The sequence below is a fragment of the Mytilus galloprovincialis genome, chromosome 6 (genome assembly GCF_965363235.1).
Source record: "Mytilus galloprovincialis chromosome 6, xbMytGall1.hap1.1, whole genome shotgun sequence".
Classification (NCBI taxonomy): domain Eukaryota; kingdom Metazoa; phylum Mollusca; class Bivalvia; order Mytilida; family Mytilidae; genus Mytilus; species Mytilus galloprovincialis.
In genome coordinates this window covers 51,758,393-51,782,376 of record NC_134843.1, presented here as the reverse complement: position 1 = coordinate 51,782,376, position 23,984 = coordinate 51,758,393, and the positions used below count along the sequence as shown (strand labels likewise).

Genomic DNA, 23,984 nt, shown 5'->3' with positions numbered 1-23,984 from the left:
TCCTGTTCAGCATTGTCAATAATAACGAATTGTTTAAACAGTTCTAAAAATATTAAAATTTCATACTCTAACCATTAAAATAGGGACGAAAGATACCAAAGGGACAGTCAAACTCATAAATCTAAAACAAACTGACAACGCCATGGCTAACAATGAAAAAGACAAACAGAAAAACAATAGTACAAATGACACAACATAGAAAACTAAAGAATAAACAAAACGAACCCCATTAACCTTTATACCATGAAGCATTTACCATTTTACCTTGCCATACATCCATATTTTTCATATATCATTATATAACACATTATTAATTAATACGATTAAAACAGTCATAATACTACCAAAACGGCATGTATCGTAATGGTCACTGATCTCTGATTCTTGTCAGTCCGTATTGGAAATATTGACCCTACATCACATCATTGCCAGTCCGTATTGGAAATATTGGCCCTATCCTATATTCACATTTGATGTATGTAATAAAGCATTCAGAACAAGTCTGTATTGAAAAAGTTGGATTATGTAAGAAAAGTGTTATGAACCGGCTGTTTCTGTATTGGTACTCGGTCAGATATATTGGCCCTCGATCCTACGGGTCTCGAGACCAAGACAGCAAACCATGAATCTATATCAGTGCCAATACAGAAACAGTCAGTTAATAACACTTTATTACAATATATAAAAAAAAACATTACAAAATTACTCTTTTTTTCGTTCATATTTGAAGAACACTATTAACACCATTTAATATTACGCTCAATGTAACATTAACATGTATCAGAAAATTTCAATTTTTATTAACATTTATAAAACAAGTAAAATTTAAAACCCAAATAACATTCATTGGACCTGATTCCCTGTTCTCCATTCTACCAAACACAATTTAACAGATTGTAAAAATAAACTACAAAAGATATTGAATTTGTGACAAAATGCTGACAAGGGCGGAGTTGTGACGATTGGCATCGATCAATTTTCATTTGGGTGTTGCATTGACTATAAAAAAGAGGTTTTAAGAGTTTTTGCATTCAAATTGTATCAAAAACTCTATCCAACACGGTTAACGCTGCAGATTTATTCATCTGGGAATAAGGTATGTATGCATATTTTTAATAATTTTTGTATAACTTTATGCTGCATTTTAATAACTCTAACACATCTCAAGGGGGTATGTGGCTTCGAATTGCTAAAAACTTTTTTGTAATATTCTTTATCATGTTACAAATGGGTGCAGTCCTAATCTATACAACAAGTTTATTGGTACCCAGTCATTTTGACTGGTTAAAATTAAATTGCAAGCGAATTTAAAAACAAAGTAAAGTTATCTTGAAAAGCGGACTTGGCGCTTTGACTGTTTGTATGACTGCTGAAAAAGTTAACTTGATGAAGGTCCGCTCATATTGAAAATTGACTTCTAAACCAGTCCGGCAATAAACTAACTTTAATTTTGACAAGTCCGTTCAAGCCGGACCTGACATCTAGGTAACTTTTGTTTGGTCTGCTTAACACTAAGATGACTTGTTACGATGCTCTACATTGATTTATGAAAATATTTTGATATGTCTTCGTTTCTTGATATGAGCAATACATATCAAATACATGTGTAACTACAGTCAGCATAAAACTTTGCTTGTTATACACATTTCGGCGTGATCTGCCTATTTTTACATCGACAACTATTTGGGTAACACTACTATCAAGCATCTAATATTTATTTCAATAAATATCAAATCCTTGAAGTCGTATATTTATTTAAATAGAATATGTAAGTTCTGATCTGTTTTAAAATGCAGACATAATCGTAAAAAAGCTTAGTTATCAAACAAAACAGATTTATAATGGCAATGACACATAGTACATAAATTATTTACAATAAAAATGATAAATGAAAGCAATATTGGTTTACAGCGACGTAGATTGATCATGTTTATGGTCGATTGAAATGCATGTCCACATTATTACCGTTTTTTTTTGTGTGTTTATCAATTTAGAGTCCAAGCATGTCCTATTCTTATCTAAATAATTGAATCGTCACCAAAAATCAATAGGTTTCATATCTCAGACTGACTCTTATACATGTAACAAAAATATTTTACGAATCATTTGAAAATGACGATGTTTGTACTTTACTAGAAAAAAAGAATAATAACAAGCCGTTAATAAACTCGGGACGGAGTACATGTACAAGTACAAATTACGACAAAATCGGAACACAATTACTACAAAAAAGTATATTTGTCCGGATCAATTTAGAGCGTCATAAAATAGATATATGAAGATGTGGTATGAGTGCAAACTCAGTTGTTTGGAAATCTGAGGCTTGCTCATTTAACAAACAAAATAGACTCACTCAAACAAAACTTTCTTTTTTTTGTACTTTATTTTGTATATGGCCGCAGAATATATCAGTAGTTATTTCATTTCAGGATGGATTGAATATAACACATGACAATACAAGTGTTACTTTTAAAATTTCAAAAAAAAATAACATGCTAGAAACGATTAGTTTTTGCAGGATGTTCCTTTCTGTAATTCTGGTTGCATGTTGTATTTCTATGATCGAGACAATCACATGTGACAGATCCGAAGAAAAGGCAATACTATCTAAAATACAGTCTATGTCTACGTCTATGCAGTCATCCCTTGCGTCATTAGAGAACAAGATAAACGGTAAACTTATATTGTCTATCTTTTAGAACCTGACAACATTACAAAAGCAAGAAAGCTTCAAAATGAAAGAACGTTGAAGAAAATAACCTGATATACTTGTATTTTTATTTTTGATTCTGTTTATCATTCTTTTATGGTTAGTGAGTTGAGAGAGACTTGTATGTTAACGCTGTTAAAAAGGTTTTTAGTGTGTTTTAATTTTGTCAAAATCACTTTAATACTTTTTGGAACTGTCGAAATTGAATACATTTTGTACCCAAATAAATAGTTTGAAAGTTTTTAATTATCAAGTATGCATTGATAATTTTTACATTGAACCACAGATCTTTGTACAACACTTATCATATTTATTTAAACAGACAATTCTTGTGAATGCGGTGCCAATGAAATCAAATGTCCAGACGGTTGGAAGAAATACAAAGGTCACTGTTACTTTTTTTCGCCTGATGGTAAAACATGGCATGATGCTGAAGTACGTCACCTCTTTATTGATTTAGAAATGTCCTTGCAACTGTAAAATACAACTTTGTCAAGACTTATTCAATCATTTGTTAAGTGATGGATCAATATTTCTGTATTGAAGCTACTCGATCCAGTTGACACAACTTAAGACCAGCATGTATAATGTGTATTCTAAAATCTATTTTTTAAGACGTTTTGACAAAAAGAAATAACCACTTGCAGGAATATTTGCTAAATAGAAAAAGATGTCCGGTATATAAACACGATCAAGTAACATAAAATATTTTACTGTTATTAAACAATAATTACTTTCAACTTTCAAAATGCAATGGTTGTCATTTTATTGATCAATTTTCTGTCGATGGATGCTTGAAAGTATTAAATAATTGATAAATGCTAATCACATAAATAAATTACTTGTCTGAAAGTTCATAAGAAGAAATTTAAAGTTAACGATGCTTAGCTATTGTTCTGAGTATAACGTTATACTTCTGTAATTTCAGAAACAATGTACAAATATGGGTGGCTACCTTGCAAAGATAACTGACTCAGCAGAAAACTCGTGGGTGGTTGACATGCTTAATAGTAAGTATGTGTTATACCTATGATAAGACACATTTACAATAAACACAGCTATATTAGAAAAAAAATGACAAACTAGAAAACAGTTTGCAGAAATAAATGTAAACCAATTCATAGAACATGTTATCCTATCTTGTATTATCAATTAAGGTAGAGTACGTTGTCAACAAATACCAAAACTGGCAGTTTTATAAGTTCTTAACCCTCTAAAAAATTTATAAATACGTCATCCAGGATTGTCTTCAACTCTGTTTCGAAAAACTTTCCACCAGTTAAGTCCAATTTTTGGGTTAAGAAACAATTTTTGTACTAATTCCAAAACTTAATTACGAGAAACATTTCTGAAATTTAACCGAACTCCATTATTCAAAATTGTGATGTTATTCCATTATGAAAACGGTTGTTTGACCATCTGGTTACATGGACAATAAATAATAAAAGTATTTTGTCATTGATGTCTTTGCGTATATATGTTTACTTGTGAGTTAACTTTTATTTGCATAAAAAATTGCCCATTAATAAACTGACAATTTTACTATTGTTGTACACAGAGTCGGCTATATTTTATCATGGTTTTTGGATGGGGATGACGGACTTGAAGAAAGAAGGAGAATGGAGATGGGTCGATGGCTCGTCTGTTCGTTTTTACAACTGGAGTCCAAATCAACCGGACGATAACAACAATCGTGAAGATTGTGGTCATTTTTGGTCACTCCATCATTATGAATGGAATGATGCTCCGTGCAACCTAGACAACATGGGGTATATCTGTGAGTGTTCACATGTAAGTTTATTTTCGTAAAATAAGTAGATGTGGTACCATTGCCAATGAGACAGCTCTCCACAAGAGACCAAATGACACAGAAATCAACAACTATATGTCACCGTTTGGCCTTTCACAATGAGGAATTGCTATAGCAAATATTCAGCTGTGAACGGCCCCGAAATGACAAATACAAAACCATTCAAACGAAAAGACTAATGACCTTATTTTTTTTACAAAATAACGAACGAACAACTGTATGATAAACAGCAACAAACGACAACCACCGAATAACAGGCTCTTGACTTTGGACATGCACAAACAACATGTGGTGGGGTTTATCTAGTTTATTGGTGCCAAACCCTTTCCATAACCAGGTACAGTTGTGAAACGGCACAACACAAGAAAAAATTGTGCAACACATAGACCGTTCTCATTTTCATATTTCTATTTGTTTATTACTTTTCTTACGGCCAGCAATATTTGGTAGGATTAATATTTATCCATATTAATATTTACTTCAAAATTATTAATTACAGATTTATTTCAAATCTCCTACATGTAAGTTATGACATTATTTAGACAATTAATGTCTAAAACATTTTTACCCCGCCTCTAATTTACCCTTCTTGAAAGCTCAATTTTAGACGGATTAAGTTATGATAAAGAAAAACAAAATTAAATAAAATTATTGCAATTATTTTTCATAACTTTTATAACAAGGTCAGGACTTTCAATTGTCTAATATCCATAAACCCATCGTGTTTGTCTTGATTGTGCCATCATCAAGTGCGACTTATCATTTACATTTTACTTACAATGAGTAATTGGTTGTACTGGTGAATAAATATATGTTGAATAATCCAGAGCATTTAAGATCACCCTCAGATTTAGGTGAGCTTTGTCTTTAGTTTTCTGTTTAGTATTTTGTAGACCGTAGTTCATCTTTTCGTCCTTTTTCGTCCTTTTTCCACTTTTTCCATGAACTTTTTATGAAGTCCCTTTTTATGGTGTTGATACAATGTAACAGGGCATGTAACTGTATGCAGCCTATTTCTGTGTTTCGTTTTATGGTAACAGGGAATGTAATCTATATGCAGTCTCATTTCGTCGTTTTTCAACCAGTTCATGTATTTATATTTCATGTTTTATAACTTCTTTTGCATTCATTTAAATTGTCTTTATAAAATTTTACACAGTCTCATTTCTTGGTGTTTTAATATAGATTCTTACATTGGTAGAATTGGACAATCGATAATTAATATACATGTATCTTTCTCTTATTATTATCAAATAAATTTTCAGTTTTTATAAAAACAATTCCTCCTACTCGGTGAATACTAAACTCTAGACACGTTATTAAAGTCAAATATTGAATCGAAATACTACCAATGCTGCAATTGTTCTGAATTGAGAATAAAATATATAAAGATTTATTATATTTGTTATTCTTTTTCTACAGGAATTGAACTGCCGACCCTTTGATGAAAGAGAGAAACAAGAAGCATCTGAATGATGATTATACTGTTTGTTTCAATACAAAAATCAGAACAGAGGGAATTTTTGATTTTGTCTCAATATTATAGTCAAGCTAATTCGTGCATATTTTGAAAAGAATTGTGGGTTTGTTGATGAAAGAATAACACTTTGAATATTTGAAGACATATGCCAGGTAGTCAATTAAAGCTAAAATTAGTTATCAAAAGTACCAGGATTATAATTTAGTACGCCAGACGCGCGTTTTGTCTACGTCAGACTCATCAGTGACGCTCATATCAAAATAGTTATAAAGCCAAACAAGTACAAAGTTGAAACCCACTTAATTACACAGCCAAGTATAGTACAATGCAAATAATACACAAACCAAATCTTGTACATGTTGTAAAAGCCGTTAAAATGTTATGCAACCTTTCTAATAAATCGTGAGGTTATGCTAAACTCTTCAATATTTCTAAAAATGATGGAAAATATCCAAATGGCCGCCAAAAAGAGAAAATGAACAAAACTGAGACGCCTTTGCTGATATCTGTTTTTTCTGTCAAATTTTATTTTGCAATTGAAACTATATTCTATGGATTGGATTTCTATGGTACACGGTTGCTGCTAACAAGAATGAAATCAAGAGTTTCATGCCTAGTTTTTTGGTTGGGTTCGTGTTGCTCAGTTTTAATATTCTACGTGTTCTATGTTTTGATTCGTAAATTGTTTTATGTCTTTTGGACCTGAATTGTTTTTGCCGTTGCGTTATAAGTTTGTCGTCGACTTGAAATTACTTTAGATAGCCCTTCGGAATCGTCCGCTTCTATTTTCCAAAATGATAAAGTCGTCTATTTGAACATTCTAGATTGTCTATCGTCCTGGAAAACTTTATTTCATTACAAACGTTCAAATTCAGTCGACTGTTTGCAATTTTTAGAGAATAAAAGTATATCGAGGGTTAACATGATTCTAACTTTGTGATTCTAATGGTTTGAAAAAAAAAAAAAACAAAAACATTTTAATCGGGTTTATGACAATTATAATTCATTCGAAGTAGCAGCCAATGAAAATGTTTGAGCAAAACAAACCGAGGGTAAACTTAGGGAAGGTGCTCCGGAAGGGTCAGCAGTTCCTTTGTCACTAATGGCATCCGTCGTATTGTTCCTGTTTAAAAAACATTGATTAATTCTATAAAGTTATAAGAATTCCACTATATAACACTGGGGGATTGATAAATGTATCTTTTTCTAGTCTTTTGTTGACGAAACGCGCAACAAAATTATCAGAAAGCTTAATATGGTAAACATCATTTCACCAAAATGGAAAGTCATGCATACCACTTGCATTTCAAGTTAGTAACAGTTTTAAGGTAATTAAAATAAAAACTATTTTCCTCATGGTTTCATATATCTACATTATCATTTCAAATTACGTTTTCAGCACTTAAATGTCATCTTATTCATTTTTTTATATAAATAAGGCCGTTAGTTTTCTCTTTGAATGATTTTACATTGTCTTATTGGGGCCTTTTATAGCTGAATATGCGGTATGGGCTTTGCTTATTGTTTAAGGCCGTACGGTTTTTTATATTATCTCGTACGAGTGATTTGAAGCCATTCTACTGAGGATGGTCACATGAAGAAAAACAATGTATAAGATGAAGAAACACAATGTATAAGATTAAGAAAAACAATGTATAAGCAGAACAAAAGAATTTGTATACACTACGAGTGATTATTGTTCTTATGATCTCCCATCAGCATGTCCAGATCAATCTCTGATGATGCAGACTAGTAGAGGTAGAGAAGACGCATGTGCCTTCTTGTAACTTCATTCTTTAATGTAATTTACATCTCAACAGGGTCTCGTGTTTTAATTACTCAATATAAAGATTGTCAAAATATTTGAATCAGAATGAAAAGTCATTACATCTGCTGAAATCTGATTAACTTATCTTATTCACGCTACATGATAGATTCTAAAAATAATCTTCAGTTCATGAAAATGGTGTTTCTTTACCATATTACACTTGAACAGCCATTGTTTTTCTAAAACAAATGTACCTGATTCCATGTCTATTCCGCAACCTCAAAACCAATCTATTCATAAGTTATCTGTCTAGAATTTAAGAATCATGGATTGTCCAAAAGTTGTGAAAGATATGATTTATTTCTGAAACATGATATTTTGGCTGAAGTACAAAAAAAAAAATATAAGGTACGCAGATGTACTTCACAGTTTAACGTCATGATGAACTTTCCAGGCATAACTTAGTTCAATTACAGCTACAATGTCCAATTGTATATTAGTAGTGTTTAAAACTAACATCATAATGCGAATATCAAAATTACTTATTCTTACGCCTGTAACACGTCCTTAGTTTAAAGTACCAATAATTTCATCACGTCATTAATCATTAGACAATTAACATGAACTGTTGATATTTCAGCTGATTTCTTTTGAAACATAACAAGCGAGACGACTATATTATTCTGGTAAAGGTTTGAAACTTTTTTCGATGAGTTGATGCGACTTCAATTGGAGTAATTACCTGGATCTACAATTCCATTTCCTGGTAACTAATGCGTAAAAATTCAAACTATCGTGCTAAGTTACAATTTTGAATCGGTAGTTGAAGTCTGCTTTTTTCTCAATTTTGCACATGGCTACACTTGTAAAATAATCAGAATGTTTTGCTGGACAAACATAATATTCAATGTTTAATAATTTATAGACGGAATCTCCTTGTACTGTAGAAAAATGCATTTATTTTATTGATTCATACATACACAATAATCATAAACGGTGAATTTTTACACTTAATCCATATTTCCTTGTTTTAGCATCAATCAGAGGGAACTAGGCCAATATACAATTTAAAGGTGGTTTAAGTCCAACTGAGGTCATATTGAAAAAAGAATAGACGAATAAAAGCAACTTTGAAATAGTTTCTAAATTATCAACTTCAATTTGATCAGCAATCAAAGCCGGTCTTCAAAGTTATTGTGAAACTACATATTCTAGTGGTGGTGGGAATCAAGTGTGGATACTAAAAAATTCCAAAGATCTTTTCGAGTACATACAATCTAAGACTCTTTCATCTTGGAATAGTATTAAAATATTTGACCTTTCTACACTTTACACAAGTATTCCCGATTTCAAACTGAAAGACACATTGAAAGGGTTGGTCCTGCTTTGTTTCGTAAAAGGAATGGCCAACGTAGATACAAGTTTCTTGTTCTAGGGAGGGATCAATCCTACTTCTGTGACTATGTTGAACGCATCTATCCCATCGAACTTGAGTTACAGGATACAACAGATATAGTTAAGTCTGCCTCATATATTGAATAACATCTAGTTATTGACAATGAGGGTCGGTTGAAACCAAAACTTTACGAATAAAGAGATGATTTCAGCTTCCCAATTGTGAACTTTCTATTTCTATGTAGCAATATTCCAGTAGTGTCTTCATACCGAGTATATATCTCCCAGTTGATACGATATTCCAGGGCCTTTATTTCCTATCACGATTTCCTTTTTGACGTGGCTCGGTACTTATACATCCCGGCATTGTGTTATTGTGCTATCGTAAATGTTTTTCGTTGTTGCTAATGTGCTTTGTCTATTTGCCGTTTTGTTTTTCTTTGTTGATATATTGTTTGTTTTAAAGTGATTAATATTATAACACAATTTTGACTGCTGTACTCTTATTTTGACATTTTTACCTACTATGTCTTTTTGTTTTGTTCACACATTGTTGTCAATAAAATGGAATTTTATGCGACTGTCATACAAGTGAGAGGGTTTAGCTAGCTATAAAACCAGGTTGAATCCACAATTTTCTAAAAAAAGAATATGTCTGTACCAAGTCAGGAAAATGACAGTTGTTATTGTTTTGAGCTTTTGATTTTGCCATTTGATTATAGACTCTCCTTTTTGAATTTTCCGCGGAGTTCAGTATTTTTGTTATTTTACTTTTTTCATAAGTTTTACGGAAGCCATCACGAGTTGGTTGACTGTTATGGAATATTTGTTTCACAGATGATAGCGGATCTGTTCCTATTGTCGTAACTACATGTCCGTCTCTTTTTGCCGAATGTGACCCTTCCAAATTAGACTTATTACCGGGATTTTACTAACATGAACAAGAATACAGGTGTATGTGGAGCATACTTACCCTTTCAGAGCACCTGAGATCACCCAATTTTTGGTGGGGTTCGTGTTGCCCAGTCTTTGATTTTCTGTGTTGTGTTTTGTGTACTATTGATTGTCTGTTGGTCTTTTTCTTTTTTAGCCATGACCTTGTCAGTTTATTTTCGACTTATATATACTTTTTTTTTATATATCCTTGCAATGATGTTATCGATGAAAATTTAGGATCGTAGTAACACAGCTTTTATCTGCGAATCGTAATTTTATCATGTAGTATCATTTTAACTAAATTCAACAACAATATCTGCAAATTGTTTTCCAATGCAAATCATGGCCTATAAAGCGGGTAAAAAAAGAATATTATCCATTGCGTGCCATTCCGCCTCTGTGCATCTACAAACTAATAACTGTGTTAACTCAGTTAAATCGGTTGCATCATTACAAATATTTACCTTTCTCAACATAGACAATAAAAAACACAGATATTTTACTTAAACATTTGTTTTTGATAAATATTAGATACATGTATCATCTCCTTGAAATTACAAATGTTGTATTTTGATTTTGTACAGCAAAATCAGTTTGTTGCATTTTTATAGATACATTAAAAAGGGTTACTCGAAAAGTTTCTCTAAATTATAATGTGGCTTAACAAAATAAAAAGTTCAAGAAACTGAAATGATCAAAATTGCGTATTCAGTAATATCTAATTGTTAATTATTATAATTTGAATATTGTACTAATAAATATAATTTTAGGTGGAATGTATACACTTTGAACAGAGCTTCCTTTAGCAATTTAACATTTGTTTCTGTTCACATTCAATGTTCGACATAATGGAAATAGAATGCGACTGTCATACAAATGAGAGATTTAATTGATCCTTTTCGACATAAGGAAATGCCTGTACCAAATCCGGAGATGACAGTTGTTTTTCATACGTTTGGTTGCGTTTGGCGTTTGATTTTGCCACTTGTTAAAGGACTTTTGGTTTTCTTTTGAGTTCGGTATTTTTGTTATTTTACTTTTGAAAACAGAATGAAAACAACACGTCAAATAGTTTTATGCTTCCGAAGCGCTTTTTCTGGATTTACCTTCATCAGGAACGCTCACAGCCGAATATGTGAAAGCCGAGAATGAACCGAAACATTTTAAGAGCTATATGACAATAAAATTTACTAAAAAAAACCTATATCCATATAATGTCAACTTTGAGTGAGGGAGTTGATACCTTAGTTTTTTTTATAGTTTCAAATTTATAAACGGACATTTTAGAAAGACTTCTTATAAAGCATGTCATTATCGATGTACTGACTACTAGAAGACACACAAATATCCTTTTAATCTCACTACTAGAAAGGTGTGCGTATCCAATGACTTAAAACATAAATCTGAGCGAACTCTTTTCAAGATCTTTTAATAGCATGTATGCTACTGTTTATAAATACTTTACTAAGTGAGTGAGTAGAAGGTCAGCTTGATCATTAAACCTGATTGTGAATTATTGGGTATAACACTGAAAAGAAATGGAAAAACAGCAGCATTAAAATTGAAATAAAATTCTTTGTAATATTCTACTCTGAAGATTCCTTTGACTTACAAAATGCATAATACAAATTAACATAATAGTTTTATTTGAAAACAAAAGTACATGACTGTCAATGTTTTAAGTGAACGTTGAATAAAACACTCTTCGCTTGTCCTTGTACACTCTCTTCTTACGATTGTCTTTGTAAATCACGAGGCACTTGTACTTTCAGTGATTATATTGTCCGTGATAGGATATTTGTTTTATAGGTCAGCACAGTTAGTAAAAAACAAAAGCTTTCTTTCTGTGTATATTCGTATATAATCTATTAAACTTAATATAATTTTATTTTAACATTTAACAACAAAACATTCTATTTTCAGCACAATTTGCGTGGCGAATGAATAAGGCCCTGTATGTGCCTCCTCCTTGGAAAGTGTTGAGGTCCTTCTATCAAGTGTTGTTTTGATATCATGAGACTTTAGGTTCTTTCTGGTGCAACTTCTTGACTCATTTATTAATAGACATTACACCAGATAGTCAAAATGTTACAGTCGTGTTATATCCTGATATTTTTGCTGCTCAGAATGACGGCATGTGGAAATACACTAACTATTAGTTCTACGGTAAATAGTACTGACTTAAATTCTGGGATATTTTCAGGTGAGACGGACATACATGTACTAGTAAAAATTAACAATAGAAAGTTTACTTCAAAATTGATAAATTCAATTTGTATACGTAAAAGTTTCAAAAAATCTTCTATGCAAAAGTCGATTCAAGTTTGAATGTATATTTTTATGCGTTTCCCTGGATTTTGATTGGTAACCCAGATTTGTTTTGTTATTTTGTTTTTTAACAATCGATTTATGACTTTTGAACACCGGTATACTTCTGTTGCCCTTATTTAACGGCAAAAGTGTATGTTAATCAATTGAGATGTATAAATAATGAATTCCTTACGGCACGGGTAGAATTCGGAAGCAGCAACACTATTCATCACTTGTTAAAAGGCTTTAATTGTTTGCAGCTAGTGTTTTAGTCAAAAAATAATTTGTCATCATCGGGAAGTTATAAAAAAACCCGCATTTTGTTTAAAGTATTTTGCGATAAAATTTCATTTGAATAATGAAATGAAGCAAAACATTTTCGTTCACGTTATCTTCAACGCCATTTACTTTGTTTATCAAGGACTTGATATCAATTATTCGTGCCAGACTACACATCAATGTCGAGGAAAGCTGGTTTGTAACAATGGACATTGCCAGTGTTGCGAAAACCACATCTGGAATGGCACCAACTGCATTGGAGGTAATGAGATAAGCGTTTATATAGAAGAATAACTGACATGTTTTTATCTGTTTTGTGTGACTTTATCTGTTTATGATCTCTTTTTTTCAATCAAAATGCTAAATTGTCATACAAACAACAAATAATGATCTTCGTTGTTAGTTTCACTGATTTACTTCTTTGCTAAGTTCTAACCCTTTTAGTCCAGTCAATTTATCATAAATTTGACACTAACCTTAAAGTAATTGCAGCAAAAGATTTTTAAGTTTTATTTTTTTAGCATTATACACCAAATATACACAGACAAAAGTCCAACAAAGTCTAACTTCAGGAAAATTAAAAAAATAAAAAGATTTTAAAATTACTATTGAGATTTGTATTGAAATTGGAGTAAACTCTGCTAAAAAAATGCAGAAATATCAATAAAAATTGATGCAAAATTTTAACTTTACCGCTTCTACTCAACAGAATGTATGGATTCTTGATATTTTAGGTATACAGATGTTTTCATATCTTTTATCAAACTACAACCTAGAATTCATAATTCATTAGTTGACCATTTAATAGATTTTTCAACATGTGAAAGTAAAGAATCGCAAATTTGATAAAAGTAATTAAACATCTATTCTTCTTTTTGTGGTTTAAAGTATCTTGAAACAACGCAAATGCTTAACATATATAATTTACAGATAAAAACAATACCAAATTGTTATATTATTTTTTCAAAAGGGTCACAAAGCCATCAATTTTCAATTTCTTTAATGAAAAATATGCAGAACAAAATAACCATAACACTTCGGTTTTGTACATTTCATGAGCAGCAGATTATATAATGTAGTCAAGTACGAATTTATAACTCATCAAAGTATCATACTTTCATGAATTTTAAGAAAATCAACCAAAAACTGACAAAAAGACTCATTTTGCGGAGTTATCTCCCTTTCCAATGTTAATTTCCATAAGAAATTAGAAATGCTGATTTTGAGTTTTCCTCAAGTTAGATTTTATGAGACTTTTTCATTTATGTTTTGGCCTAATTGCTATAGATTAGAACTAATACATTTTCTGTTGCAATTAGTTTGAGGTTCAAACTTAGTTTGACTGGACTATTTACTTAGATGTATAGCAAATAAGATATTTAAAAATCCTACAGTACTTATTTTATTTCCACATCACTTTTTAACAACTAATTGGGAATTGTTTCTGAAAATTTACAAAAGGATAAACGTTTACATAGATTTGACGGGGAGCTTTAACAAACATGATAATAATTTAAAAACCAATACAAAACAACTACATTTTGGGAATTAATCATATTGCTTACATCACCTGAAATATATGTTCATTCTTTTGTTTTTTTTCTAGAGAAAACTTTTAAATCTCTATGTGAGCATAATACAGAATGCGATACAACATTGTTTTGTATATATGGTACCTGTCAATGTGCACAGATGCACTACTGGAATGGACATATATGTGTATCTAGTAAGTTTGTATTACAGTTACATAACAAAACCATGATTCCTGGAAAAAATATAACACGAGTTGTTGTTAAATTGGAATTACTTTCTTACCGCAGTGTACTGATTTATACAGTTTAGTAGTATATGATGCTGTTACATAAAACATGCCAGTATATCAATAAGCACAGCAAAAATCGATTACAAATATGGTCAATGGAATTACAATATTATATGACAAGAACAGTAAGAAAGACGTATCTATTTTCCCGAAGAAAATAAAGGTTTAAATGTTGTATTTTCAACAGAAAGCAGAAGTAAAATATATCCCAGGTTATTTCTTTTTTTATATTAATGTAAAAGGAATTGTTGCGTCGAAAGCGATTAACTCATATAACCTTGTATCATGCACTTGTCAAAGGAAAAATTTAAAAAGCCTGAAATATATGAATATTTAACAATTATGAAGCTATATGACCATATCAAAAGACCTAAACCAACAAACAAATCCACCACAAACAAAATGAGACAATATAATGTTAGCATGGCTAGGTTCACAAACGATCCGCCATTGTCTTATGGCGCTAAGATCATTTTTTTGTATTACTGTCCTTCATCATGTTCATGCATTCTGTACTTTGTCTATAAAGTATATAAGCCATTTTGTCATGTTTGTTTTCTCGAATCAAATGGCAAAATCAAAAGCTCAAACACATTAAACGAATTGATAATAACTGTCATATGGTAAAGGCATTTTCTTATGTGTTTGAGCTTTTGATTTAGCCTTTTGATTTGGGATTTCTGTTTGGAATTTTACTTTTTATGGTAAAACATAGAAATCAAAATTAAAAATACATTGTTTGCAGTAGTTACCATACTACGTAGTATTATCATAACAATTCTAGCCATGCATTTTATATTACAGAAAAGAAATCTAATGAAACATGTACAATTTCAAACGAATGTGGTGGAAAACTTTTGTGCGAGGATGGCGTTTGTCGATGTCCTATTGATTTTTTTTGGAATGGTAGCATATGTATTATTAGTGAGTTTTTATCATTTTTGCCAGGCAATATACTTGTACAGAAATTTCCTCTGAATTACTCTTTTAAAGACATAAATGCAATCACTCAGTAAATGTATTTCATTTGGATTCACCGAAGCCAAAATAATGATATTTGATTGTCGTTAGTAAAACTGACGGAACACAAATTGTATTGTTTATATTATGCTATTTAATTCATATAATGAACATTTAAATGGCGCAGAACATATGATTATCAATAGACCAATGTCTTAAAATGATCTTTTGAGAAAGGAGTACAACATGTATTCAATGTGTGTTATTTATATACTACACCACTGCATAGAATGATATATTTTGTTTTTCTCCCAAGAAAACTTTCTAATTTTATTGTTTTACAAAGCGATTGGAAACAGTTCTTTTATATTTGAATAGTTATCAAAGGTATTAGGAATATAATTTGATACGCCAGACGTTCGTTTCGTCTTCATAAGACTCATCAGTGACGCTCACATCAAAATATCTACAAAGCCAAACAAGTAAAAAGTTGAAGAGCATTGAGGATCCAAAATTCCAAAAAATGTGCCAAATACGGATAAGGTAATCTATGCCTGTGGTAAGAAAATCCTTACTTTTTCGAAAGTTTTTTAAACAGGAAATTTATAAAATTGACCACACTATTGATATTCATGTCAACACCGAAGTGTTGACTACTGGGCTGGTGATACCTTCGGGGACGAAACGTCCACTAGCAGTGACATCGACCCAGTGGTGTAAATAGTACCAGGATTATAATTTGTCGTAATATACTGTACGCCTAGAAATGTTCTCATAAGCTTTTTCTGCTGATGTTAGACGAAATGTACGCGAAAAATGATTTTGACAAACATAGTCGTTATTATGTTGTACTGTTATACCACTGTCCCAGGTTAGGGTGAGGGTTGGGATCCCGCTAACATGTTTAACCCCGCCACATTATTTATGTATGTGCCTGTCCCAAGTCAGGAGCCTGTAATTCAGTGGTTGTCGTTTTGGTCTCTTGTGGACAGTTGTCTTATTGGCAATCATACCACATCTTCTTTTTTTTATAGTATTCTTTCTTAACACCACAACGTATCAGTTGTCTCCTTTTTTTCATTAGCTTTTTAAAATTGAATTATCGTTATATGCAGTAAATAATTTTATGATTCACATACTAGAAGTAAAATAAGTATTCATTGCATACATGTATGTTAAGAAATACCCGTCTTTCGTCATCAAATGCATTTAAATTATATTATATGTTCAAGAATTAATGAACGGGTGTTTTTATAATGGTCCGTTTATATGTCCAAGGTCTGTAATAATGGTTGAGGAAGTCTTTAATGGCCCGAGTTGGTTAATAAAGCTTAATTAATCTTATTATCAAATAACGTTCTTTGAAGTTTTACAATACAGCAAATTTTGTATTGCAGAAAAATACGATGGAGACTTTTGTAGTTCTTCTGTCGAATGCGCAGATAATATGGAATGTCGGGATTCTATATGTCAGTGTCCAGAATCGGAGTACTGGGACAACTCCAAATGTACCTCAAGTAAGATAGTGATAACTATTTGTTTGCATTGCATTGTATACTTGATTGAAACTTTTGTGGAAGCCCACAAAATAAACGTCATTGAGAAATCATAACCAAATACGTTTATTGAAATCCATAATTATAACGAAAAAAAAATGAAATTTGAAAATTACAAAAATTTTAATGAAAACATTATAAAACTTTTAATGAAAAACAAATATTCATCGACATTGTGTCATGTCATCTCTGCATCGATGTATGAACAGTAGTTTTAGTTATTGTTAATACTTGACACTGTTTAAATCGTGTCTTTGCTTATTGTTTTACAATCAAAAATTAACTATTGGTATAGAACAACTAATTCAGGCCCGGTCGGAAAGAACATACAAGAAAATAGTACATATTTTAAACAAAATAGTTCCTACGCATCGCTGTATCTTTGTCAATAGTGGGAATATTTGTGTAGTTTTTGTATAAAATGAAAGCTTGGGGACTTGGGATTACTGTTAAACCCTTGTTAAATAAGAGGGCACATTTGGTCTGTTGTTGAGATCCGAAGTTCCTGTTTTTGTACCATCAAACTTCCTGGAACCCGTACGCTCTAATATGCAATTAAAGGTATGTTGATTTTTTCAGCAAAAGACAGGATAAGGTACAGTTTTGACATAAACTAACAGCCACTTTATTTGAACTTAAGACAAAGTAGCCACAAATGCTTGAAATTGCAGAATTAGTGGTTTTATACCTATTCTAAATACTTTGATATTCCGTTGCTCCTTGATATTACTTTAATTTTTGATTATCATGAACCTATATCAAGATATATACTACCCTTGTGGAAAACTTTTTCAGAAAAATCTGTAAAAGATGCCTGTATGAAAGAAGGAGAGTGTGGGACATCTTTATACTGTGCTAGGAATGTATGTCAGTGTGCCTCATCCGATTACTGGACAGGATCAATGTGTTCAATAAGTATGAACATTTTTTTCGCTACATTGGATATCGTACTTTGGAATTCTTTCTTAATTAGAAACGACACAAGGCTTGAATAAACCCCAAGCAATTACGCTTTATTTCCTCTTGTCTTTAATAACATCAGGAAAACAAAAACGGAGATTACAGTGCGTAAACCCAAAAATAAATCTTGATTGTGCTAAAAAATGAGCCAAAACGAAAGTAATCAATGTAAATTAAATTGACATAATTTAATATGACTTACAGTTGGGTGCAGACCAAGCATTACATTAAGTAAACGCAAGTTAACGCGGCGTGCACATATTTCGTTAGTTAACTTTAAATTTCGCGTTTACTAGTAAACGCCCGTTTACTACATTTACGTTAACGCGGTCAAAATGGAAATATCTAATGTCTACTTGAGTAAACGCGCGTTTACTCTGTGTCCGTTTAGTCAATTGTAAACGGCCGTTTACTTCAGATTTCACAAGTTTAATTTAACGTGCACGTAAAAGTAAACGGGCGTTTACTACAGATTCCTCAATTGTATTGTTACGTGCACTTGAAAGGAAACGTGCGTTTACTTTTCGCGTTAACTAATTTTGTATATTATAAAATAATCGTCGTGTGCATTTGTACATTTATTTCTGTTGTTAAAATGACTTAATATTTTACGTATATGTGTTTTAAACCTTAACATTCAAAAACACTTTTTATTAGGAATATAAACATTTATTAATTGCCAAAAAAAAAAAAAAAAAAAAATCAGTTCCAAAAACTTTCAACAGCAGATTTTCTATTTTTTGTACAAATATCGACTCACAAAAACCGGCATATTTGAAAAAAATATGCCAAAACTGAATATTTCAAAACTATGTGTACATGTAAAACATATAAAATATTGTTGTTAACGTAATTTGTCAGCATTCTTTACGGCAGATTCAACTAGGTTATGCTTCAAGAAATAAAATAAATGACATATCGTACAAAACTTTGGTTCTACAAAATGTATGCCGTAGCACATTATCTTTAAATCTAAAATTTAATTATTATATTAATTTATATACAGATACAGTAGCACGTAGGCCTATGTAGTTCATAATAAGTTTTACAGTTCCAGGACGAATTTCCATTTTGTTCTTATATGCAATGAATAATTTTCAATAAATTAATTAAAGAATTGTCATTTCATTAAATGCAATCGTCAATATGTTGATCGAAAATGGACAGATAGATATTTTGATGTACCTTATCATGTGATATATTAGGACAGTGTATCCAGGATACGAGGACAATCTGCGTTAACGCGCGTTTACTACAAAAAGTAAACGGGCGTTTACTTTTTTACAAAAATAGAAGACACACCCTTTTCGCGTTAACGCGAAGTAAACGCAAAAGTAAACGCCCGTTTACTCTTTACAAAATTAGAAGACGCGCAGTTTTCGCGTTAACGCGAAGGTAAACGCGAAAGTAAACGCCCGTTTACTATTTATGTCTACTAAAGTTTCGGAGTTAACGCAGAGTTAACGCGGCGTTTACATAAAGTGCACGCGAGTAAACGCCGTGTTAACTTTTTAGGCCCGTTTACATGTAATGCTTGGTCTGCACCCAACTGTATCCTAAAAAAACAGTGAACATATAATAATGTGAATAATTAAATACACAAAAAAAAAGACTGACAAAAATATCTAGTCAAAATGTTTTTTTTTTATTATAAAAACCATATTCAACTTGATATTGTGCGTTACTTGTATTGTCAATAATTAAGCATATGCTATTTTTGTACTTATATTTCGTTATAATGAAATTTCAGAAAAAGATGAGAATGCACTCTGTAATTCATCACTTGAATGTAAAGTTACACTGCAGTGCAGAAGAAATCTCTGTACGTGCTGTGAACAGGATTTCTGGAATGGACAGTTCTGTGAGAAAAGTAAGGGTTAGATTAGTTAGAATAAATTATCTAAGATACTATTTAGAGTCTTCTATTTTACTACATGTAGCAAGATTGTAAAACATGTGAGTTTAATAAACTAGCAAAAAAAATATCAATTAAACAAACTTATGTTGTACTGTTATACCACTGTCCCAGGTTAGGGGAGGGTTTGGATCCCGCTAACATGTTTAACCCCGCCACAATATTTATGTATGTGCCTGTCCCAAGTCAGGAGCCTGTAATTCAGGGGGTTCTTTTTAGGTTGGGGTGGGGTGGGGGATGCAGAGATTATGCTTTCCATGAGTTTGAATAGTGACAAGTTCTAAGAAGTAGATCAACATGATCAATGGTTAATACGATAGAATGGCATGATTTCATAGTTTTGTACTTTGAGTTGAGTTCAGTCATCATTTATTGAAATAAACATTACTCACTCGTTAATGTATAAATGCATGTGGTATATAATATGTTTAAAGTGTCTAATTGTATTACCTTGTTCTGTTTTTCGTCTTATAATAAAAATACTATTTTTTAAACCGCAGAAATTTGCGCCATTGATAAGTGTTTGAATGGAGGAAGATGTGAAATTGCTTCAAACAGAAATACATGTTTATGTGCTGACGGCTATCTCGGCGATAAATGTCAATATGCAGGTATCTATATTTATATATCATTTACCTTTCCGAAGTAAAATATGATTAAAACACAAAGCTTATCCAGTAATTTAGCTAGCATATCCTAAACATAAATTGCACAAATGAAAGTCGACTATTTGCTTAAGAGAGGAGATAATGATGAAAAACAACCAAACACAGAAGACTAACAAAGGCCAGAGGCTCCTGACTTGGGACAGGTGCTAAAATGCAGCGGGGTTGAACATGTTTGTGAGATATCAACCCTCCCCTTTACCTCTAGCCAATGCAGTAAAGGAAACACATAACAATACGCACATTAAAATTCAGTTCAAGAGAAGTCCGAGTCTGATGTCAGAAGATGTAACCAAAGAAAATAAACAAAATGACAATAATACATAGATAACAGCAGACTACTAGCAGTTAACTGACATGCCAGCTCCAAACTTCAATTAAACTGATTGAAAAGTTATGTCTTCATCATATGAATATCAGGCATAATCCTCCCCGTGAGGGGTTTAGTATCATACCATCATAACATATATGAGAAGAACATAACCCATGTCATGCCAACAACTGGTTTTTAAATACATGTGTTTAGTTCCGATGCAAAGACCCTATAAGTGAATCAATTTAATCACCAAAATATGCAATCTTTAATGACCTGACAACAGTATCGTAACTATATCCCTTCTTAATAAGTCTATTTAGAGGTTTTGGTAGCTTCGGAGGTGAATACTGACATTTTTGTGCTTTATAAAGAATATTTCCATAAAATATTGGATGTGAAATACCTCAACGTATAAGAAGTCGGCATGTTGAGCTATATTTATGAATGATGTCCTTATACCGATGATAAAATTTAGTAAATATTTTGACTAGTTTGTAATATCGAAAACACTGGTGTAATAATTTTTATGTAATACATAAATTTCTCTCGTTACAATCTAAAACATTGTTACATACACGAGCGAATCGTACAAGTTGATATATATAAACACCGTAAGATGGTGACAAGGGAACGTCACCATCTAAAAATGGATAATTAACGATAGGAAATGAGAAATCATCTTTTTTATCATAAATTTTAGTATTAAGCTTTCCGTTAATGATATAGATATCAAGATCGAGGAAAGGGCAGTGGTCATTGTTAGTATTAGCTCTATTTAAAGTAAGTTCAAGAGGATACATTTCTTTAGTATACATACTGAAGTCATCATTATTGAGAGCCAAAATATCATCCAAATATCTAAAAGTATTCTTAAATTTGTGGATCAGATGTTGTTTCGATGGATCTTTGCTGATTTTTTTCATCAATTGTAACTCATAGCAATACAAAAACAGGTCCGCAATAAGTGGTGCACAGTTAGTCCCCATTTGAATTCCGATAACCTGACGATATACGGAATCTCCAAAGCGAACAAAAAAGTTATCAAGTAAAAATTCAAGGGCAGATATAGTATCAAAGCATGTCCAATTGACATAAAAAAAAAACATTTATTGCTATATTCACATTCTGACTTTTGAAATGCCCATTTAAATTAGGTGTGTGATTTTTTCTCAATAAGAATGTGAGGCAATGTGGTATATTGGGTAGAAAAATCAAAACTTTATACAGATTCAAAATCACTAATATCATGTGCACTATGTCTCATATCTTAATAGCAATAAATTACCCAATTTATAATGTATTTATTTTTTTATTTCAAATGAATTGCAGATGGAAAAGAGAAAGACTTTGTCGTTATTTTTCACCAAGCATGGAGCACACCATCGCCACGAATATTACCAACAGCGAACAGAAGAGGGGAATTATCTATTTTCTATTTCTCAAATAACAAAAATGTTTCAGTAAATTTGAATGCAGTCGATAATCAATGTATCCTCGATTCTAATGTATTGATGACAAACGGTTTACACCAGGCTGGAGCAGAAATATATTCTAATGTTCCGATCACCCTGTATGGATTCCTTTTTAAACGAACTGTATCCGAGGGATTCTATGTTCTTCCAACTCGATATGCGTCAACATATTATGTTGTTCCTTCGTTCACTGTATATAACAGCAACTCTCTGAGCTTATTTTCTTTATCCTCTTTGTATTCAAATACAGCAATAAAAATAAACTTTAAAATGAAAGACGGATTGATTTCATACGAAAATATACAGTATTCTGATAACCAAACATTAACATTGTTACTCAATCAGTATACAACATTTCAGATTTCGCACACATCAGACTTAACCGGGACAAAAATCATTGCGTCTAAACCAGTTGTTGTCGTCAGTGGAAATAAATGCAACTATGTTAATGGCAAAGCAAGCTGTCAGCCATTCATTGAAATGGTATTACCTACAAATCAACTTGATAATCTATATGTAATTCCACATTTGAATTATCGATTGGAAAATACAGTTCGCGTTATTGCGGTAAATGATACAAATATAGTCATGAAGAATGGTAACAATCGCACTAGACACGTGCTAAAATCTAGAGACTTTCTGGATAACTTGCATACTACTATATCGCATGTTTCATCTGCAAGTGACGTGATGGTACACATTTACCCTCACGAGCTTAAACTACACGGCGATGCCTTTATGATGACGATTCCCGGTATTAACCAGTACCTGTATGATTATGATTTCATGGTTCCAACAGATTTTGAAAGTTTTATCAGCATAACAGTACCCACAGACGCAGTAGATGGCTTCGTACTTGACGGTAATTTCGTAACCTTGAAAACCATTTTCAGTATTGTCGAAGAGGAACATCACTTCAGTAGTTTTAGTATTCCAATATCCAGCGGACCACATCACATCAACCATAAAGAGAAGACACGGTTTGGATTGTGGATTTACGGAAATTACACAAACTACGAAGCGTATGGATATCCAGCAGGAATGGCTTTCAAAACCTTTAATTAGCGATGATTCATTGACATACATGTATTGTTGACTTGATTTACTAACTCGTAAATTTGGCCCTTAAGATCAGATCTTTTTTAATAGTGATAATTTTGTAATTGTTTGACGATACAAATGCCAAAAATGTTCAGTTAAAGAAGAAGATCACAATTGCGTCATTGGTGATGTAATTTTGAAGTCATAAATGTACATTGTAGTTGAATTTCTTGAAATCCTGCTTAGTTTGCATAATTTTACAAGTTGTTTGTTATATTTCTGAATTGGTTTTTTTTTACCATGGCGCTATATCTAGCCCACACATCTTTTGCTAAAATATTCTGTATATACAATATTCTTTATTTTCGAACCCATTTTACTTTTCTTTTTTACCGGCTTCCACAGATTTTATTCTCAAGAATTCATTGCTTATGCATTATTTTTTAAAGTTTTTATTGAATGATACACATTACCTTTACCATGTATACTCAAACGTACTTAATGTTACTACCCATTGTACGTAACAAAAAGAAAAACACTCCCTATTATCATTCAAAACAAAACAAAACAATACTTATTATTTGAATTC

General features: G+C 31.7%; 2 protein-coding genes across 3 annotated transcripts; both read left to right on the top strand.

Moving 5' to 3' along the window:
- The first annotated feature begins 952 nt into the window (after positions 1-952).
- On the top strand, positions 953-6,140 carry LOC143079838 (perlucin-like protein). The gene is made up of 6 exons (XM_076255467.1): positions 953-1,096; positions 2,510-2,673; positions 3,033-3,145; positions 3,639-3,720; positions 4,269-4,501; positions 5,943-6,140. The coding sequence occupies exons 2-6, from the start codon at positions 2,520-2,522 to the stop codon at positions 5,994-5,996; spliced, it is 636 nt and encodes a 211-aa protein (XP_076111582.1). The 5' UTR covers positions 953-1,096; positions 2,510-2,519; the 3' UTR covers positions 5,997-6,140.
- A 6,010-nt stretch (positions 6,141-12,150) lies between these two features.
- LOC143079834 (IgGFc-binding protein-like) lies at positions 12,151-23,658 on the top strand. Of its 2 annotated transcripts, XM_076255463.1 has the most exons (9): positions 12,151-12,302; positions 12,831-12,950; positions 14,295-14,414; positions 15,315-15,434; positions 16,868-16,987; positions 17,822-17,941; positions 19,737-19,856; positions 20,402-20,512; positions 22,212-23,658. In XM_076255463.1, the coding sequence occupies exons 1-9, from the start codon at positions 12,185-12,187 to the stop codon at positions 23,417-23,419; spliced, it is 2,157 nt and encodes a 718-aa protein (XP_076111578.1). In that variant the 5' UTR covers positions 12,151-12,184; the 3' UTR covers positions 23,420-23,658. The 2 variants fall into 2 exon arrangements, with proteins under 2 accessions (XP_076111578.1, XP_076111579.1); XM_076255464.1 differs by lacking the exon at positions 15,315-15,434.
- The last annotated feature ends 326 nt before the right edge of the window (positions 23,659-23,984 follow it).

What these genes read in the sequence shown, in the direction of transcription:
- LOC143079838 (XM_076255467.1), top strand. Translation starts at nt 2,520, where the DNA reads ATGTTCCTTTCTGTAATTCTGGTTGCATGTTGTATTTCTATGATCGAG. An exon ending in ATTAGAGAACAAGATAAACG is followed by an intron (nt 2,674 to 3,032) that starts GTAAACTTATAT and finishes TTATTTAAACAG; the next exon opens with ACAATTCTTGTGAATGCGGT. An exon ending in ATATCTGTGAGTGTTCACAT is followed by an intron (nt 4,502 to 5,942) that starts GTAAGTTTATTT and finishes CTTTTTCTACAG; the next exon opens with GAATTGAACTGCCGACCCTT.
- LOC143079834 (XM_076255463.1), top strand. Translation starts at nt 12,185, where the DNA reads ATGTTACAGTCGTGTTATATCCTGATATTTTTGCTGCTCAGAATGACG. An exon ending in AAATTCTGGGATATTTTCAG is followed by an intron (nt 12,303 to 12,830) that starts GTGAGACGGACA and finishes TTGTTTATCAAG; the next exon opens with GACTTGATATCAATTATTCG. An exon ending in TGGTAGCATATGTATTATTA is followed by an intron (nt 15,435 to 16,867) that starts GTGAGTTTTTAT and finishes TTTGTATTGCAG; the next exon opens with AAAAATACGATGGAGACTTT.